Below are 19,993 nucleotides of genomic sequence, written 5' to 3'. Positions count from 1 at the left end.
GAAAATTGGTGTGTGAGGAAAACCCCATACACATCTGGTGTCAGAAGCGAAGTACCATGTTGAGTGTGAGAACAGGAAAAACACTTTGGTTTTTTCTCTCATACAGGTGGAAAGTCTAGAAGGCATGAAAGACAGAGAGTAAAGGTATGGTATGGCGACGTTCCAGTTGTATTATGGTCGGAAAAAGACGGAGAAACTTCATTCCAGAAAATAAGGACAGAGAGGGTGTGGAGAGGGGTTGGAGCTCAGGACACACAGCCAGGGGGCTCTAGAGATGCCCCTCCAACTGGAAGCCCCTTCTCTCCCTTATCAATTCTTGGACAGAACTAAGACATTTGCACCTCTAATTGCACATTAGCACCCCAGTCCTCAAGCTGGTCCCCTTGGCCAGCTCCTCCAGGACACACAGCCAGGGGGCTCTAGAGATGCCCCTCCAACTGGAAGCCCCTTCTCTCCCTTATCAATTATTGGACAGAACTAAGACCTTTGCACCTCTAATTGCACATTAGCACCCCAGTCCTCAAGCTGGTCCCCTTGGCCAGCTCCTGGATATTTCCCATTACATCCTTTCACCCATCGCCCTCAAAAGACACCGAGCTGCCTGGCTCTCCACGTCCCCTGTCCTCCTTCATACTTCTTATATCCAGACACGAGTTCCAGGTAGTTGGTGGGTGTGACGTAGTTGTATCTTCGCAGTTCTAACAACATCTTCTGAGAATACCGGACCACTGACCAGTGCATGGTGACGAAGATCTGGGCCACCTTCCTGTGGATCTGAGGCCAGTGACACAGAATGGATGACAAAGGCAGATAGAGAAAGGAAGTGGGAGAGAGGGAGGGGGGCTCTGGTGAGAGGCAGGCAGGGGGCCTCACATTCTCTTGAGTTCCCAGGTCTACTCCCACGAGGTACTTCTCAGCCACCTCTAGCAGGGCCTCACGGGGCCACTCTGAGAACCAGTTGATGGTTGTGCAGTTCACCAAGGCTGGGTACTGGCGGATCCAGTTCCTGGAGAGGGGTTGGTTATGAGAGGCAGTAACGTCAGTTCACAGACACAGCCTCCCGCTCCTGCCTTCCCCACACACGTCCAACTGCTTTCCAGAAACCTACATGCCCCATCCCCTTGCTCCTGCAGCTCCTTGTCCAGATTCTGCCCCCTCAGAATTTGTCCTATGTAGCCTTGAAGAACAGCCTCTGGGGTCAGAAAGACCTGGTTCCACCCTTTCTAGGTGTGGATCTTGGACATCAAGGTGTCTAACCTCTTTGAACATCATTTTCCTTATCTCTAAAACAGGAATAACGATACATACTAGGAGCGTTAGGGGATTCAGGGAGGTGACACATGTAAAATGCTTAGCACAGTGCCTGGCACCTGGTAGATACACCATATACCACGAACATGAAAAACAAAGTGGTAACCCAAAGAGTCTTTTGGCACAAGGTGTCTGTCCTCCTCCCAGTTTCTGATGCCCTTAAAATCTAGTCATACCAAGAACGGATAAAGAAAACGTGGTATATACATACAATGAAATGTTATTCGGCCTTTAAAATATGTCACATGTTACAACACGAATGAACCTTGAGGATATGAGGCTAAGTAAAATAAGCAAGTGACAAAAAGACATTCCTCTTACATGAGGTATCTAGTCTCAAAAAAACAGGAAGCAGAACAGCACCTGCCCGGGGCCAGGGGAATGGGGGCTACTGTTTAATGGGTACAGAGTTTTACTTCGGGAAAATGAAAAAGTTCTAGATACTTGTCACACGACAATGTGAATATATTTACCACTACTGAACTGTACACTCAAAAATAGTTAACAGGACATATTTTATGTTGTTTGTTTTTTATCACAATTAAAAATTAAAAACAATAAAACAAAACCAAACAACACACCACCAACAAACATCTAGCCATAGCAAAAGGGATGGATGACTCCCGTGTCAGCCGAGGGAATTTCCTGATAGAGGCACAGCCTGTGGCTAGGAGACGGACGAGCCAGGCAGGAGGGCCTGCTGCCATTCAGGACACTCACTTGCAGAAGGCACGAGGGGCCAACAGAGGGGAGAAGGGCTGCAGGGAGAGTGCTGGGCCCACAGGGACAAGGAGGCTGTGGCAGGAGTCACCTGAAGGGGTCCCCCACAGGGCTCAGGCAGAGCACAATGTGCAGGTTGTTCCGCACGCGCTCGATGAGGTAGGCGAAGAGGCTGTCCGAGGACTCGGGCACCTGCTCCGCACGGGCCTGGTCTATGATGTGCGTCTGGATCTGGACAGAAGCCACACGGAGACAGAGGTGTTGAAATGTCAGTGGCAGAATCACTGGGGGCAGCAGGCTAGGCATGGGTTTTAAAGCAGCTTTGCCCAGCAGGTCCCTGGAGGGAAGAAGGCTGAAGAGGAAGAGCCCTTGAACCTTACGGGGCTGAGCCGGACAGTGGGGGCTGCAGAGGCAGATCCTGGGATCTGTGGTTCTTCAGGGGTTAGTTAGGAAGGCCGGAGGAGCGACCAGCAGTGGGTGTGGAAGGAACCGTACCTCTTCAAATTCATCAGCCTTGTAGAGATTGGGGACCTCGCCTGAGCTGAGGATGTTGTTAATGTCCTCTAGGAAGGATTCATCAGCAATTTGGGTGTCCACAAAAAGGAAAGACGTGGTCTTGAGCTCTACCCCAGCCTGGCGATACAGACGCTTGATGTCTGGCCAGATGAGGGAAGGAGGAAGAGGGCAAAGAACAGACTTGCTTAAGATTCCCCATTCATTTTTCCTCCTTTGAGATTTAGGAGCCCTTCCCCCAGCCTGCAGCACACACGCAGCACCATCCTGTACCCACCACAGGCCAGGTACACCTCGTCCAGCTTCCTTCTCTCCTGTCTTATCACTGCAGGAACTTTGGAGTCTGTGATCTTTCGTTCCTAGCCCCAAACCCTCTGCCACTTCAGAAACCCAGCCATACCATCTCGGAACTCCTGCTTCCGATACTGCTTGGTGACCTCGATCTGGAAGGTGATGTACTCGCAGATGGATGAAGCCAAGCGGGCCAGACTCTGACGACCGCTGCCCCCAATGCCCACCAAGAGCATGTTGCCCCGAGGCTGTCCAATCACCCGCACGATCCGTGTGACTGGGGGTGGGGGTGGGGTGATGAGGGTGATTAGTTGGCTGACCAAAGTCAGGGGACCTCCAGGCCCTAGGCTAGGGATTGGGACCCCTGAAAACTGGAGTAGAGGAACCAAGAGGTGTGGGAAGAGATTGGTGCCTAAGGCTCTGGTAGCAATTCAACTTTTTACCTCCACCTTGTCTGCTAAAACACCCACTGCCACAAAGGCATCTGGGGCCAGGGAGGAAGACTACTTCCAGGACTTGATTTGGGACAGACCTGGGAAGAGATCCCTATTTCCTTAGAAACAGGGATGATGGGAAGGGGGTGGGAGTCACAAGTGCTCACTGTGTTCAATAGCCTCTCGGAAAAGCACCAGGTGCATTGGCACGACCGCAGGTGACAGATTGTACTCATTGAGCGCTGTCTCCATGGCTGTCTTCAGTACTGTCAGATCTGTCAGATCTTCATACACCTTGGGCTCTCTCAGGAAGTCTCCTGAGCCACAAGAACAGGGTGTCAGAGTCTCAAATACCGGGTCTTCCCCAGACCTCCCCTCACAACCCTAAACATAGGATTCCATGTCCCGCCTCTCCTTCTAACCACAGTCTCCCAAAGTCTCAAGCCTACAGGAGTCACAGCTCCCGGCTCACCAAAGATAGGAGGACGTTTGCTGGGACAGAGATTGTGAAATGTGAGGTCAAAGAAGGAGCCAAGTTTGTCACTCAGGATGGTCATGAAAGCTTCCGCATCTGCCGTGTCAACCAGTCGGTCAGAGAAGACTCTGTTGGGAGGGAGTTGGGGTGAGATCTGGCAATAAAGACCCTGGCAAAGGGAATGCCAGTCAGGCCAGGGTTGAAGGCAGGGGTTGGGGGCAAGGCTGAAGAAGCCTGCATCTGACCAGGACACGTGCATGTCACCTGAAACATTCATGGACCCAGAGTCGTGTGATGCTTGACTTGGTATCGTGGAAGTCCTTGTTGGCTCTAAGCATGCCCTGGAACACCTGGGGAAGAGAAGTGACTATTTGGATGGAGAGATGAAAGAGATTCCCTCCAGATGTTCGTTTTTTTAGAGTATAGTTTCTAGTTGTTTTAAAGGTAAGGCCAGAGAATGAAGCATTTGAGGATGAAGGCGACTTTTGATGTGCTTTATGCTTGTGATTTCTAAGGCTTATTCTGAGAAGAGAAAAGGGGCAAGGTCAGACGGAGTTTCACCTTGGAGATGTCTCGAAGGTTGAAGAGGTAATGGATCTTGGCAGGTGTGGGCAGGAAGCGCTGTACTACTGTATTGTACACGTCCAAGGTGGCCTCGGTCACTACATTCCCAAAGGGCTTCACCTCTTCCTCAAAGTCCTGAAGCTTCTGATTGATCATGGTGCCAAATATGCGGATGATCTGGGATTCCTAGAAACAGGCCCTCAGACTTATTTTCCGAGGCCCCTGGCTGGGCAAGAGTCGGGGAAAGAAGAGCTAGCCTCATGGGCAGATTTAAGGGGACATTAAAAAATACTCAGGGGGCCGGCCCGGTGGCACACTGCGCTAGTGCACCGCTTGGGAAGCGCGGCAGCGCTTCCGCCGAGGGTTTGGATCCCACATGCAGACCGGTTCCAGCTCACTGGCTGAGCGAGGCGCGGGGGCAACACCGAGGGTTGCAATCCCGTTGCCGGTCCCGGTCCGGTACGGGGGCGACACTGAGGGTTGCGATCCGTTGCCGGACACGGAAAAAAGACAAAAAAAAAAAAAAAATACTCAGAAATCAAGACAAATGATATTTTACTACAACATTTAAAAATCAAATTTAATGCAAAATATTCCTGATGAACAAATACAAAGATTTCAAATAAAGACTGGATCGGTGTTCCTGATTTCTCCTTTTGTCTCAGGCTCCAGTATGGTTTAGCACTGCACTGCACTGATCTTGTATTTATTTAAAATTTTGGTATTTCATTCCTCACAAATTTTAGGCATTAATTTTAATTTTTAAAAAATACTGTATTAAAATCTTATTTCTCCTGATTACTGAGTTTTTTAATGCCCCCTTAAATTGTGCCCTGAGGTGAGAGCTTCACTCGCCTCCCTAACCCTAGCACTGCTTTCGGCCCTCAGCTTTGTAGGATCTACAGACCTCCCTTGGTCCATCAGGGCCCCACCACCTTCTCTGCCCATTGGGACCACAAGGCTTCACATTCCAGAGCCAGCAAAGTACACTTACACCCTGTAGTTCTCCTAGCTCAGAAGAAAGCAAGGCTTTGACAGACAGTCCCACCTCCAAGTGTTTAGTTCCCTGTAGACAACGCTGCTCAGGGTCCCTCAACTCCTTCCTTGATCTGCCCCCTCATTCTCTGGGACAGGGACAGTTTTGCATTCTACAGTCCCCTCTCCCAGCAGCCCCCATTTGCCCTCACTGTGGGGAAGGTCATGTTGATAATGTTGAAGCGACTCTGTAGCCTTGAGGAGATGACAGTTCGTCCACCCCCAGGAGGGCCCATGGCAGCCATCAGGAACATGTCCTAGAGAGACAGGTGGGAAGAGGGGTGAGACGAGGCACGGAAATAGGGAGGATGTAGAAGGAGCGGGGAAGACAGTGGAGGGACAAACGGAAAGAGGGACAGGGACAGAATGAGTAGGCTGGAACATGGAGTAGTGGGGTTAGGGAGAGGTGACAAGAAAAAAAGGATTAGAAAAATTTTTTTTCAGAATTATTAAAGTAATATATTTGTCTTTATTTCATCATTATGATCCATATACCCAAATTAGAAAATACAGGTAAGTAAAAACCAATATTTTCATTATGTCTTCTAGACTTTTCTCTCTTTTTTTCTTTTTAAATTGTATATATCTATACACACATTTGTTCTCTCTCAGAAAATAGAAACATATTATCAGGCAAGTTTTTGACTCTGAGCGCCAGATAGATGGGCACCCGTTGATGAAAGAAAGAGAAACAAACAAGACACTCAAAATCCCATGGGCGAAGAGCCAGGACGGAAGGGAGATGCCCGGGCCGTGGGGGAAGCAGAGAACCAACACCACAGAGGTGGTCACAGCTACACTGTGAGACAGAGAAGCCCCGGCAATGTGGAGTTATGGACCCAGGCTCCTAGATGGTCCTTAGAGGAGAGACCAAGTATAAGGGGCCTGGAAAAGGACTAGAAGACAGAGGACAGGATCCTTTCATCACAAAGTGTAGGGAAAGGTCAGTAAGGGGAGTCAATTAATAGTCGATAATTTAGGAGCCAGATGACTAGATCTTGAGAAAGTAGCAGGATACTCCTGCGTGGGGAGGAACATAGGATTACAAGATTATATCCTAGGGTCCCAGAGGAGTGGGGACTGAGCCGATCACAGGAGGGAACAGAGGCCTGGAGGGCAAATTCTCAGGATGCTTACTCGAATGTACTTGATCGTCTGCTTCAGACGATCATACCAGAAGCCATAGTCAATCCACAGGCGAATCAGCTCCAGGGGTGGCTGGGACCCAAATGCATCCTTAGCTGGCATATTTAAGTCATCCATAAAGGTGATCATGCTTTTGCCCCCAAATGGCACATAGACCCCCTTGGTCCGCTTCTCCACCCTGCTCTCAATGATGCTCTGCACGTTATTGGATGTGGTCTGGTGAAAAAGGAGCAGAAGGAATGCTTGGGTCCCCCAAGAGAAATATGGGCTTAGAGGGGAGTGTCAGCCAGGCATTGGGATCCCAGGGGACAGCAGAAGGCAGGGAGTGTGTGGGCAGCCTACCCCGAGTCCCCCAAAGCACCTGCGCAGACATGTTGACAATGAGCACCGACCACTGGCTGGAGGGCAAGGACTGCAGAACACTCTGGGCAATGGAGGTCTTTCCAGTCCCCACAGGACCCACCAGCAGGACAGGACTCTGGTTGGCCACCAAGGTGCTCACCAGGTAGTTATAGCGAACAGTGTCAACGGTAGGCACCATGATCTTATAGAAGGGGGCACTAGGGAAGAAAAGGAACGGTGTCTCCGGGATCACTGGCCCGGTCCTTTCTGACGCCCACTTCACTCTTCCTCCCAGCGTTCAACTTCCTCCAGTGTCACCACTCCCTAATCACCAGCCCTGCCTCCTGTGGGACCTGGGGGGTGGGCACTCTCCTTAAGGACCCTGTCCCAAGTCCTCCAGGTCTGTGTCCTGTACTCGAGCCATCGCTTTTCTGAGACCCACCTTCTCCTCTCTACAGCTCGCTTTTGCTTCTAGGCCCCGCCTCTCTTGCCACCTCTCGCACCAACTGCAGCCCCAAGCCCTCCCCGCACCCCAGGCCCTGCTTTACTTGGGAGGGTAGCGCCAGCTCTTAGGAAGCTTATCTTCAAATGATGTCCAACTCCGCATTTTGGGGTCCACAAAATACTCATACACTGTGTCCTACGGAGGGCATGTGTATCAGGTGACCAAAGCCCTCCTTACGTCTCCCCAGCCCCAAGAGAGGCTCATAGACCACAGGGTGGAAGAAAGGGCGGGGTCAGCAGGCTGAAACTCAAGCAGAGCCTGAGGGTCAGGGATGCCCGTGGGTTCTGGCAAAATAGAACAAATAGGACAGCTGGGTTTGAGTGCCCTGACCTTATTGGGAAAGGAGCCCTCGATCTCTCGGAGGTGACTGTCGATCTTCTTGCGACCATCCTCATCCACAGAGGCACACACAGACCAGATCATGCTGAACACAAATGTCATCTCTACCATGGTGGCATAGTTGTCACCATCAGCTGGGTTCACCTGGGTGCAAGAAGAGAAGGGAAAACCTGTGAGAGATGGAGGGACCTACTTCAGCAGGTCATCACGAAGGCCTAGATTCTTCTTCCCTTCCTAATTCTAGGTGAAAACCACATCATTCTTTTCCAAATGTGCATGTTTATCTACAACCTACTGAGAGATTTAGATAAAGCTGAAACTTCTTGTAGCTCAGCAGTTGCCCTGAGCTTCCTCTCTAAGTCACAAAGACACAGCCATGATCCAGCCACACCAGGCCTGCCCTGGAGAAGCAACCATAGGTGCTCGAGGAGACAGGTCCGGAACATATGTGATGACTTGTTTGTAACTGCAAAATACTGTAGATGACCTAAACGTCTACCAGTAGAGGGACAGAAAAATAAAATGTAGTATTCTACCATGGAATAGTGTACAGCAGTCAAAGCAATGAAATAAATCCACATGTAGCAACATACAACTCAAAAACATATTGATGGGGCATGTAGCATAATACGTATTTTTAAATAACACATTTTCTATGGATACCTATGGGCTTGTATGTAAACATGTACTTTTTAAAAGGTCTGGAATGACACACGCAAACATACTACAGTAATTACTTGTGTGGAAGGAGGCGGGAGTAGATGAGGACTGGGAGGAGGGAGGCGATCAGAAAGGACTGTAGCTTTGTGTGAAAAATTCTAATTTTTAGAAAGGAAACTAGGGATGGCCCGTGCCTCACTTGGGAGAGCGTGGTGCTGACAACACCGAGTCCAGGGTTAGGATCCCCTTACCGGTCATCTTTTGAAAAAATTAAAAAATAAAAAGAAAGGAAACTAGACTCAACAATTTCTTTCTTTTTTTTTTTTTTTGGTGGCTGGCCAGTATGGGGATCCAAACCCTTGAACATGGTGTTATCAGCACCACGCTCTAAACAAGTGAGTTAACTGGCCAGCCCCTCAGCAAAACTTGTATAATGAATAATTAAATTTTAAAATGTACCAACTTAATAGTGGAAACAGTATATTTAGAGCTCATGCTCTCAACCCCCACCCAGGGGGCACATGACAGGGTGCTGTTCCTCTGTTAGGGTGCATGGAGCACCCGGCACCATCCTTGGGGAGAACAGCCAGCGGACAGCCAGCTCAGCACCCTTCCTATCATGCCTAACCTACCACGTGACACAGCCATGGCCATGGGTGGGGAGCTCTTGAGGAGGGGTTCTGAATTTATTTTTTTATTTTATTTTATTTTTTATGTGACCGGTAAGGGGATCACAACCCTTGGCTTGGTGTCGCCTGCACCATGCTCAGCCAGTGAGCGCACCGGCCATCCCTATATAGGATCTGAACCCGAGGTGGGAGCACCGCTGCACTCCCAGCACCGCTGCACTCCCAGCGCCGCACTCTCCCGAGTGAGCCACGGGGTCCGCCTGAGTTCTGAATTTAAATACCTAGAAATACAGATACTGTGCTGTACCGGATGCTGTCCAGTCCAGAGTACTGTACTTGGTATTAGAATAGTCCTCAATCCCCCAAATACAGGTGGGAAATTATACTGAGAATCTATTCTCTGCCATATTCAATCCAGAATCTTTAGTCTGTCCTCCCAGCTCACCCCAACACACGACACATTCATCATCCTCATGCTCAGGTCCCCTCCTCGGGGTCTCTGCTGCACATGCAAACACCACCTGCCACTGTGCTGCCCCGCCCTGTCCAGCTACAAACCACCACACCACCCGCCCTGCCCAGCCGAGACCGACTCGTGTGTCCCTGATCTTGTGAAGGCTGTTCTTCCACCTCTGCTTACCCAGGACACCTCCCCTACCCAGCCAGTCCTCCTCAGCACCTGTGTGCCACTGACACCATATAATTGTCCTCTTCCCACACATTACCTTGCTAGTTCATCTACATATTTTTAATTTATATTAACTGTACTAGAAACAATGTATACTGTCATAAATATTAAATGTTGTTAATAATATATTAATACTGTAGTTATCTGGCAATGTCCTTAAAGCAATATGAACCATTTCTAGACAGCAACTTAATCTCAACAGAAAATATCAAATTTTCATCCTTACTCCATAACTCTAAACTGAATAATATTTTTCTTAAATATCAATCTGAAAATTTCTAAAACCCCTCATCAGATTAGACTGGGAACTCTTTCCAACAGAAATAGTATCCCAGGACTTCACATATACCAAGACTTAATATTTATAATCGGGAGCTGAATGAACTATCCTCAGCTCCAAAATATGGGTGGGAAATTAAGAGTGAGACCCCATTGCATCCTATATTCAATTTAGAAGCCCTCATCTGGCCTCTGAGCTCAACACACACCCCCCCCCCTGTCACTCCATGGCCACTGAGGCCTCCCCTTGGAGTCTCTGCTCCACCCAAGCCTGCTGATCACACTGTGTCTGACACACCCTTTCCCTGAAGCTGTCCCTGCGCGGCTGTGAGCCCTCCCTGCGTGTGGCCCCAGTCTGGGTCCTGCCCTCACCCCATTCTCTGGTGTGGCCAGGGCAGAGTACAGCTTGCACAGGGAGATGATGCCACTGTACTCGGGGAGGGGCACCAGCTCGTTGCAGTTGTCCTTCTTAAAGGTCAGCATCTTGTTGATGAACTTCTCGAACATGCGTTGAAGGGGCTCTGTCTCAGTCTGGAGGTGAATAAGAAGGGGTTCTTTATTTGCTCTTGTGTCCCGTGGCCCACCCTGCTTACTTTCCCTCTCCTCAATTTCCTCCACACCTTTGGCCTCTTCTCCAGCCACGACTGAACATAGGGCTTCCAGCCCAGGTCAACGTAGTCAGTGTAGACCATCCCGCAGCGAGACACAGTCGCTGGAGAGGCCACCGCCAAGTCCTCCACTTCGAACAGGAGAGATACCTAAGGATATACTTGTGTCAAAACCTCATCTTTCTCTCCACCCACCTCTTCCCTATCAATAATAATAGAAACACCCCAGAACTCTGATGCCCCAAGGCATCTCCATCAAGTACAAAGTGTGGCAGGGAAAATAAAGGCCTGAGGTTCACAAATGGTTTGCTGCTTAAAAGAAATTGTTCACAGTTGTGCCTATGAAAAAATCACTCTCTCGCTTGCATTGTTTGAGTGGATGGGAAAGGGTGGGCTTGACAGCCCGTGAATTCATGACCCTGAGCACACAAATGAAGGTCATGCCTCGTACGTGAGTGGAAGCGAGGCTGACGAGGGCCACCGAAGTCTCCAGAATGCTCCCTAGTGCACAAAGTTCTTTTCTGTACAGGTGTTCTCAATACCCAGGGAGGCAAAGCATTTTTTCTTTAGTCACAGCTCTCCCTGATCCAGGCACCCTCCTCCTCAGCTCCGTCCTACAGAACTGACTCTTCTCTTCGATCTCTGCTTCTCCCCTGCCCACTGCCAGCTCCTGCCCTGCAGCCCCCCTTCAGCAGGGCCCTGGGATGTCCGCGGCACCCCCATACCTGCTCAGGCATTGCGATGCGCTCTCCGTTGATGAGGGTCAGAACCTTGTTATCATCCATGACGGAGTTCATGCTCTCAATCCACAGTGTGTCCACAGGGCCGTCAAAAAGGATCCACTTCTCATCTGGTTTCTCATCTTAGCAGAAGGCGGATGATAAGGAAACCAGGGAACTTCTCACCTCGCCCTGCCTCCACGCTCATGCCCTCAGAGATGTGAGCCTGTGCTTCTGCATTCCCCAAGCATTTCTCTCCCAAACTCACGCTACCTATCCCCAGACTCCCCACCCCCTTAGGAGATTCAGGCATCTGCTCTCCCCACCCCGTGATCCTCGGATACCTGCACATGCTGTCCGCATGATGCTAGACAAGATGCCATCTGTCCACTCATTAGTGCTGAGGTCATATTCCCCGTACAGTTCCCCTAGGGACAATGCCTTGGGGTTCAAAGGGAACTCCTAAAAATGACACCGGAGGGGTTTTGAGGGCTGGTGGACAAAACACCCAAGATCCCCTTTATTTCCAGCCCCTGTCTCAGGTAGCTGCCTTTACCCTCTCTCATCTCTCCCAGGCCTGACCCTCCCTGACCTTGGTGCACTCTCGCTCCCAACCTCCACTGTCTTCCTGCTACTCAGGTCTCTGCCACTGACTCATTGTTCCAACTCTGTACCCTAACAATGTTGAAGTTGGGATCTCCTGCACGGCACAGAGAGGACAAGGCAGCCTGCAGGATGCGCCACGAGGTGGTCTTGCTGCTGCCTGTGCCGCCCACGATCATGGTGGAATGACGGGAGTTCTTGGTTTCATACAACTGGAAAACCTTGGTGAGGGTGAATGGTGTGCTCTGCAGGCCCATATCTCGAATCTCCTGCTCAACGGTCTCCCGCAGCTGACGTAAGAGAAAATACAGGAAGTGGAAGAAAAAGGATGAGTCCTCCAAAAGACTTTCAAAATCTCTCCAGTGCCTGGGGGGATGTGTTCACAGTGTTACAGATGGCGCCAGGGCCCTTTGCACTCGCAAGTGTGCATTCATGGGAAGCAGGCCTCCTGCAGAGTCAAGAGACTGGGCTCTGGAGTCACCAGCCTGGATCTCCAGCTTTTAGCTATGTGATCCTGAGAAAGTTACTTCTTCCAGCCTTAGTTTCCTCATCTGCGCAATGTCTGACATGTAGCTCTACGCATTTTTTTCTATTATCGTTCAACAAACATTTATGAAGCATCTACAGTATGTGCTGGGTGCTACAGATACAGCTGAGAACAAAATAGATTTCATCCAGGGCCGGCCCGTGGCTCACTTGGGAGAGCGCAGTGCTGATAACACCAAGGCCACGGGTTCGGATCCTATATAGGGATGGCCGGTTCGCTCACTGGGTGATCGTGGTGCTGACAGCACCAAGTCAAGGGTTAAGACCCCCTTACTGGTCATCTTTTTAAAAAAAACACAACAGATTTCATCCTATTGCAGAGCTCACAGTCTGGTGGGAAAGCCTGATTAATATGAAAGAAATCATCACCTAAGGTAAAAAGTAATGACACAGATGGTCAGTCCCAGAGTAGTGTGACATTTTAAAACACACAGATCGTGCAACCAAATACTTTCAAATAGATGCAAGACCTTTACTTTTATCTCTCAAACACCATTAAGAGGCCTCACCAATACTACTTTCTTTTACTACCTGAGAATTAGTTTTATTAGTATGTTTGTGTGTATGTGTTTAGCATCATATTGCAAGTGCGTCACATTTTCTATTTATTCAGTTAAAATACTCTCTAGTTCCTTCTTTGTACCATTAGCTATGCAGAATTGTACTGCCTAAATTCCAAACATTTGGGGTTTTTCTAATTATATTTTGTTACTGATTTCTAGCTTAATTTTAGGGTGGCCAGAGATCGTCCTCTGTATAATTTCAGTTATTTGAAATTTATGAGATTTATGCTCAATAACCCAGCATATGGCCAATTTTGATAAACGTTCCATGTGTACTTGAGAAGAATGTGTGTCTGCAATTGTTGGATACAATGCTCCATATGTGTTAGGTCAAATCTGTTAAAAGCAGTCAAATCTATATCTTCATGAATTTTCTTGGCCTCTTTGCCTTATCAATTTCTGAGAGAAGTATGTCAAGACCTCCCACTGGAGTTGTAGATTTATCTATTTCTCCTTTAGGTTAAGTCAATTTTGTTCTATGGATTTTGTAGCTATATTATGGGTTGAGCATCCCTAATCGAAAAATCCAAAATCTGAAATGCTCTAAAATCCGAAAATTTTTGAGCGCCAACATGATGCCACAAGTGGGAAATTCCACACCTGACCTCATGTGATGGGTCACAGTCAAAACACAGGCGCTCAACACACAGTTTATTCAGCCCGCCGTTGTTTGTTGTTTCTGTTGTGTAACAGCTGATACAGGTATTCTGGTGGTGCTGCTATGTTGCTCAGTTACCCTGAACACATTGTTTTTTCACTGTATTGATGGTGTTAAGTACTTATGTGTAAATAAGTGCAAGAAATGATCCAGGGCTGACGGGCTAGTTCACTTGGTTAGCATGCAGTGTTACAACACCAAGGTCAAGAGTTCAGATCCCCTTACTCGCCAGCCACCAAAAACAAAAACAAAACCCCCCCAAAACAAACAAAATGATTCAGAATCAGAAATGATGGTGATGCCAAACAACCACAGATTGTCCACACAGGGGCTGAGATATCTACAGATATCCGTTAAACCAAGATTTTTAATTGTGTTATTCAAATCTTCTATATCCTAATTGATTTTTATTATTTATTTATTTATTTATGGGTGGCTGGCCAGTATAGGGATCCAAGCTCTTGACCTTGGTGTTATCAGCACCACGCTCCCAAATGACCTAACCAGACAGCCCATAACTGATTTTTAGTCTGCTTGATCTATCAGCTACTAAGAGATGTTAGGATCTCCACTATGGTGGTAGACTTGTCTATTTCTCCTTGTAATTCTGCAAAATTTGCTCTATTTATTTTGAGGCTATATTATTAGATGCATCCAAACTTAGAACTGTTGTATCTTCCTGGTGAATTGAATGTTTTATTATTATGAAGTGACCCTCTATTTCTAGTAATACCTTTTGCCTTAAAATCTACGTTGTCTGATTTTGCTTCCCTAGCTTTCTTTTGATTAGTATTTACCTGATATATCTTTTTCTATTCTTTGACTTTTAGTCCTTTCAGTTTTAGGTGTGTCTTTTGTAAACAGTATTAAATATTAGTATAACAATGTATTCTATTGAATGCAAGATAACTTTTCCTTTCTTGCACAACTTTTTTGTTTTGCCTAGGGGCTAACTGTTGCTGTGTTTTTTGTTTGCTTAGTTTTTAACATGCCTATCTCTAACTTAACTCCAAACTCTACCAGTTGACTAAATCTTTCAAAAGGTTTTTCGGGCTGGCCGGTGGTGCACTTGGTAGAGTGCGGCGCTTGGGAGTGCGGCGGCGCTCCCGCTGAGGGTTTGGATCCCATATAGACACCGGTCCGCTCACTGGTTGAGCGCGGTGCAGGCGCGACACCGAGGGTTGCAATCCCGTTACCGGTCACGAAAAAAGACAAAAAGGAAAAAAAAAAGGGTTTTCACATCAGGTATCAATCTCTTCTTTTTTTTTTTTTTCCTTTTTGTCTTTTTTCGTGACCGGCAACGGATCGCAACTCAATCTCTTCTTAAAGAAGTCCTCATGAAGCCTTCAGATTTGCTCCAATCTGGATTGACTTCTCCCTTTGCCCAGGCACAATTGTCACCCTGTGATCTCCATTCATCATCATCCCAAGGATTATTTAGCCTCTCCCTTGCATGAATCTTCTGTGTCCCATGTCCTCTACTTCCCCTTATATGGCATGCTTCTGCATTTTAGTAGAGCACATTCTCTAGCAGCTTTCTGAGAAAGGATATGTTGGAGGTCGAATCTTCTGTGTCCCGTGTCCTCTACTTCCCCTTATATGGCACGCTTCTGCATTTTAGTAGAGCACATTCTCTAGCAGCTTTCTGAGAAAGGATATGTTGGAGGTTGTTTGTTTGCTAGTTTTTGAGAGCTTGCATGTCTGAAAATGTCTCTGATCCAGCCTCCTACATGACAGGTTGGCTGGGTATAGAATTTGAGTTCAGAAATAATTTTCCTCCAGAATTTTGAAGGCTGTCACATTGTTTATAGGTTCTCAATATTGCTATTGAGAAGCCTAATATTCTGATTTCTGATCTTTTTCATGCCATCTCTTTTTTTTTCTTTTCCTCTTTAGAGGCTTATTAAATCTTCTCCTTGTACTAGTGTTTTAAAAATTTCACAACAATGGACCTACATAAAGATTTATATTGTCCACTGTATCATGAACTTTGGACACTTTCATTTTGTAAACTTATATCCTTCAGCTCTGAGGATTCTTCTTGAGTTGTTTCATTACTGTTCCCACCCCACCCATTATCTCTATTCCTACTTTTTGGAACTCATATTATTTGGATGTTATCTTTCCTAGGCTGGCTTTTGAATCTTATCTCTTTCCCCTTGTCTGCTCAATTCTCTGGAATATTCCTTTTTTTAAGCAGCATTTCATTAGTATTTCATGGATTCAATATCTTAATCTTATCTCTGAGAATACTAATGATAAATTAAAATTTTTTTTTCTTCTGTTATCTATTTTCTCCAATTTGCTGTCTCCTATTTGTTTTTGGCTTCTTTCATGTGAGAGACTTTCCTCGGGTGTCTGGTGAGCCTTGGTTTTCTGCTCATATATAAGGGTAGAGGACAAAAAGCTGAACGAAGCTCTGCATGTGTGGGTAGGGCTTATAGACTGTGAGCAACCCTGTAGGTGATTTATCTGGGACTTTCAATGAGAAATTCCTGTTGTTGAAGTCTTGGTCATTTCTCTTGGACCAGACAGATTTCCCAGAGATAACTCTTCCAGTTTCCTTGATTTCCTATCTGGCTGCTACCATTCTGAGAGCCAAGAGTTGAAAGAAAGCTAAGGGTCTCAGCATTCAACATATAAACATTCACTTAATCCCCATTCATAATAGGGCTCACTCGGCCTTCAACCATACATGGCGTCCCCCAGTCCAGACACCTATTATTTTACCCTCTAGTCTTCTGCTTGCATAGGGAAGGCATAGTCACCCATGGCCACAGAGAAGGGGAGATCTAGAGATCTAACTGCTTCTAAAATAGTTATCCTTGAATCCTCCTTGTTTTAATTATACCTCCTTTACTCCCCCAGCCTACTACTCACTTATCAAGGTACCTAATTCCACAAATACTTAGCCTTTTGAATATTGCCTATCAATTTTTCTCCAATTCCAGCCTTCTCAGGCTTGCTAAGTAAGCCACACCTTATATTCATTTGCTTCCTGTGTCTAAAATTTGGTTGTTATCTCCTCTCTCATTCTCCCTATTCCTATGGGTATGTATGCCTTATAAATAAATTTCCTTAGTGTAGCTGTAGTGGATTTGAATCCACCTTCTGTACCCAGAAGCTCTCTCTCTATTGAGGTTTTTCATTTTCTGATTACAATATTTTTCGTTTCTAGAAATTCTATTGGTTCTTTTTCAAATCTACTCCATTCAGAAGTCTCTTGTTCTTGACTCATAGTTTCAAGCTTCTATTTTTTAAAATATATTAAACATAGTTATTTTGAAATTCTGTGCCTATTAGTTTCAATATCTGAAGTCTTTGTTGATCCAATTCTGCTGTCTATTATCCCTCTGGCTTCCATTCATGGTATCTTGTTTCCTTGTGTGTTTTGTGATTTTTGACCATGAGTTGCTCATTTTCTTTGACTCTTATCTGTGGGAATTCTTTGAGGTATAAGCTGAAGTTTCATTCCTCCAGAAATAATTTGCTTTTGCTTTTGCCAGTCACCAGGGGACACTAACCACCCAGAACTACTTAAAATTAAAATCTAAGCTTGAGATGTTTTTTGGATTACACAGTAGAATAAATCGTGACCTGAAACCATGTGAGGGCTGGCCTGTGGTTAGGAAATCTCAAAGGAGATCTTACCCTTTCCTTCCAACATCAGATGTCAAGACAAACCAGTGTCTTTTCTGCATGTACCTTTTAAATGGCAGGTTCCTCATTTTCTCATTTACTAAGGGTGCTGTCCCTTGTGGACTGAGGTATATGCAGCACTGGGCTTTCTGTTATGCTTCCAAATGGTCTGCTTTATCTCCTATCCATAGTGCCTTAAGTGGGACAGAAATTTTCAGGGAGAACGTTGTCTTGGCACTCACTCCCTTCCCAGGGTTCCTACTTTTACTCCACGCACCCTCCAACCCCACTCTCTGCCAACCCCCAGAATTCTTGCTTTCTTGCCAGCTTAGCAATGAATTCGAAAAGATGCATTTTTATATTTTTACCCAGCATTTTAGTGGTTTCAACTGCAAGAATCATTTGGGGTATCTAGATCACCGTACTGCCAGAGAAAGTTCTTACACTTTCTAAAATCCTCTTTTTCCTCCTTCCATTCCTCTGCTCTCACATGTCAAAGAGTTCCTAGCCGTCTCTCCTCAAAACTCCCTTAATGAGGAGAGAAGTAGAGGCAGTCAAGGGCTAACAGACACAGAGAAAGTGATTAGAGGTTTCAATGAAGCCAAAGGGCTGCTGTGTGGAAGCACTTGAGCGGGTGAGTCAGAGGGGCAGGGAGCTGTGGTCAAAGAGTAGAATGTGTGAATAGATCTGCATTGTTTCATAGATAAGGAATCCCAAAGAGAAGTCGACTGCCTTGCTCAAAGTCACAGCTAGTGGATGGCAGAACAAGGCCTGGAAGTCAAGCTTCCTGTTCCCAGATACACATTCATTCACATATGAAGTCAGGGAGAGTATCAAGGAATAAATACCTTGCCATAGTCAATGACGGGCAGCTCAATGCTGGGAAACAGATCTTGCACGATGGCATTGAACAGTGGCACATCAACTGAAGTTAGCTTGGCAATATTCATATCTCTCATCGAGAGCAGCAGAACCTGGATGGGAAAAGATGGAGACCCAAGCTTGAGGAGCCAGGGCCTAGGTACTCATGAGTCCCTTCTCCAAAGGGCTTAGGGGCAGGAGCCAAGAACAGCAGATACACCAAAGTTAGTTTTTAGCAACGCACCAGAGAGAACTCAGGCAACACAGGGGACAAGGCATGAGGGTGGGAATCCCAATCCGGGTAAAGAAGAGAAAACTTCAGTGAAGGCACATTGGACCAGTGACAATTGAGGTTCAAGTCCAAAGGCTATTTCTTTAGTCTACCTCTTCATCAGTCAGATCTGGCTGTAGGCGGCGCTTCTTGCCAGCATAGCGCAGAAGGGAGGTAAGCGCACGTAGGCCAAAGTCATAATGATCCTGTCTGGAGAGCTGCTGCATAGCCAGTGAGTAAAGTGTGTACACCTTCTTGGCCAGAATCTGGAGAACCAAAACAGAGGAGGAAACAACCCATCTCCCCAGAAATCCCTCTGCTTCATCTAGGAACAGTTACAGGTACAAGAAGGTAGGTCCTGGGACTTGAAGCAGCTAGGAAGTGCTCTGTGGACAATCCTGAGAAGATCATGGGAATCGTGCCATCACCAATTAGTGACATCATAGAAGAGAAACCTCCCTCCTTTGAATTCTTCTGCCTCCACATCCTACTGACAATAGTCTAAGATCCTTATAGGATAAGCTGATTGTGAGACCTTCACGGGGTTCCTCTGTCCAGGAAATATTTATGGAAGGGAAATAAAATAATTGGAGAAAAGGGATTATTGGAATACCTTGCAGTTGCCAAAGCCTTCCCCAAAGAGAATGATTTCTGCAATAAGTGTAGAATCAGGCACCACCATGGCAATTGGACGGAACATGGATTTAAGATTCTCAGGAAGCTCTGTGCGGCCAGCATAGCCTGGAAAATAATGCCATTTATTTAGAATCTATATATTTCCTCATCTTGACTTGCTTTTCAAAACCCACTCCCCAATCAATTCCATTTTCGTCAGCCCTAGCTCCACCCTTAACTTTCTCCCCAACTCCAACTCCAAGATCATCTCAGCCCTGGCTCCTCCTGTTCAACTTTGGTCTTTTTCCTACCTCAGGTCCTTTCCTTACTTTCTGTGTGGACATTTCTAAGACAAATCACAGAGCTGTCAATTTCCCATCTCTCCAAGTTCTACATATAGCTCACATCAGTCCTAATCAGAATCTGCTTCTCTGATTCTTTAAGTACCTAAACCCTTTCCTAGACTTTCTGTGTGGACATTTCTAAGACAAATCACAGAGCTGTCAATTTCCCATCTCTCCAAGTTCTACATATAGTTCACATCAGTCCTAATCAGAATCTGCTTCTCTGATTCTTTAAGTACCTAAACCCTTTCCTAGGCCTGTTCTCTGCTAGACCCTTTCCCCAGAGCTGTTCCTAGAGAGGAGTAACGAGAGACCCTAAGCCCTGCACGTTAGGGAGATTCTCCCATTCTGCAAAAGGGATGGCAGATAGACCAGAATTCTGGGAGCTGGCCCAATGGGAGACTATAGCCAAATAAGTACCTTAAAAGACTAGGGCTACATATATACACAGAGGCGGTTAGTAATCCCTGCAGGTAGAAGAGTAAGATTGCCTTCCCTCCTCCCAGGAAACTTGATGTTTATCCTTCTCTCACCCTTTGTCATCTTTAGCCAGATTTCATTTGACTAAATACTTTGGCATGAAAGAGGAAGGAGAGGATGCACAATTATTTGCCCTGGACACCCAGTTCTCCCCC

The 19,993-nt window shown here is 46.6% G+C and overlaps 1 protein-coding gene across 1 annotated transcript in view; it reads right to left on the bottom strand.

The window, feature by feature from the left end:
* DNAH2 (dynein, axonemal, heavy chain 2) overlaps positions 1–19,993 on the bottom strand; it is a 104,518-nt gene that overhangs the window by 32,845 nt on the left and 51,680 nt on the right. Inside the window, exons 37-58 of the mRNA XM_008576677.1 lie at positions 19,013–19,140; positions 18,513–18,665; positions 18,116–18,241; positions 11,933–12,151; positions 11,603–11,720; positions 11,265–11,401; positions 10,552–10,689; positions 10,304–10,462; positions 7,667–7,819; positions 7,380–7,471; positions 6,851–7,049; positions 6,481–6,705; positions 5,496–5,600; positions 4,306–4,494; positions 4,009–4,094; positions 3,742–3,872; positions 3,437–3,586; positions 2,945–3,112; positions 2,527–2,687; positions 2,123–2,262; positions 874–1,006; positions 635–774 (exon numbers count right to left, since the gene is read on the bottom strand). Coding sequence (XP_008574899.1) covers positions 635–774; positions 874–1,006; positions 2,123–2,262; positions 2,527–2,687; positions 2,945–3,112; positions 3,437–3,586; positions 3,742–3,872; positions 4,009–4,094; positions 4,306–4,494; positions 5,496–5,600; positions 6,481–6,705; positions 6,851–7,049; positions 7,380–7,471; positions 7,667–7,819; positions 10,304–10,462; positions 10,552–10,689; positions 11,265–11,401; positions 11,603–11,720; positions 11,933–12,151; positions 18,116–18,241; positions 18,513–18,665; positions 19,013–19,140 — 3,250 coding nt within the window. The remainder of the gene's footprint in view (positions 1–634; positions 775–873; positions 1,007–2,122; positions 2,263–2,526; positions 2,688–2,944; positions 3,113–3,436; positions 3,587–3,741; positions 3,873–4,008; positions 4,095–4,305; positions 4,495–5,495; positions 5,601–6,480; positions 6,706–6,850; positions 7,050–7,379; positions 7,472–7,666; positions 7,820–10,303; positions 10,463–10,551; positions 10,690–11,264; positions 11,402–11,602; positions 11,721–11,932; positions 12,152–18,115; positions 18,242–18,512; positions 18,666–19,012; positions 19,141–19,993) is intronic.

The sequence above is a fragment of the Galeopterus variegatus genome, unplaced genomic scaffold, assembly GCF_000696425.1.
Source record: "Galeopterus variegatus unplaced genomic scaffold, G_variegatus-3.0.2 Scaffold1386, whole genome shotgun sequence".
NCBI classification, from domain to species: domain Eukaryota; kingdom Metazoa; phylum Chordata; class Mammalia; order Dermoptera; family Cynocephalidae; genus Galeopterus; species Galeopterus variegatus.
This window is presented reverse-complemented; position numbering and strand designations above follow the sequence as displayed.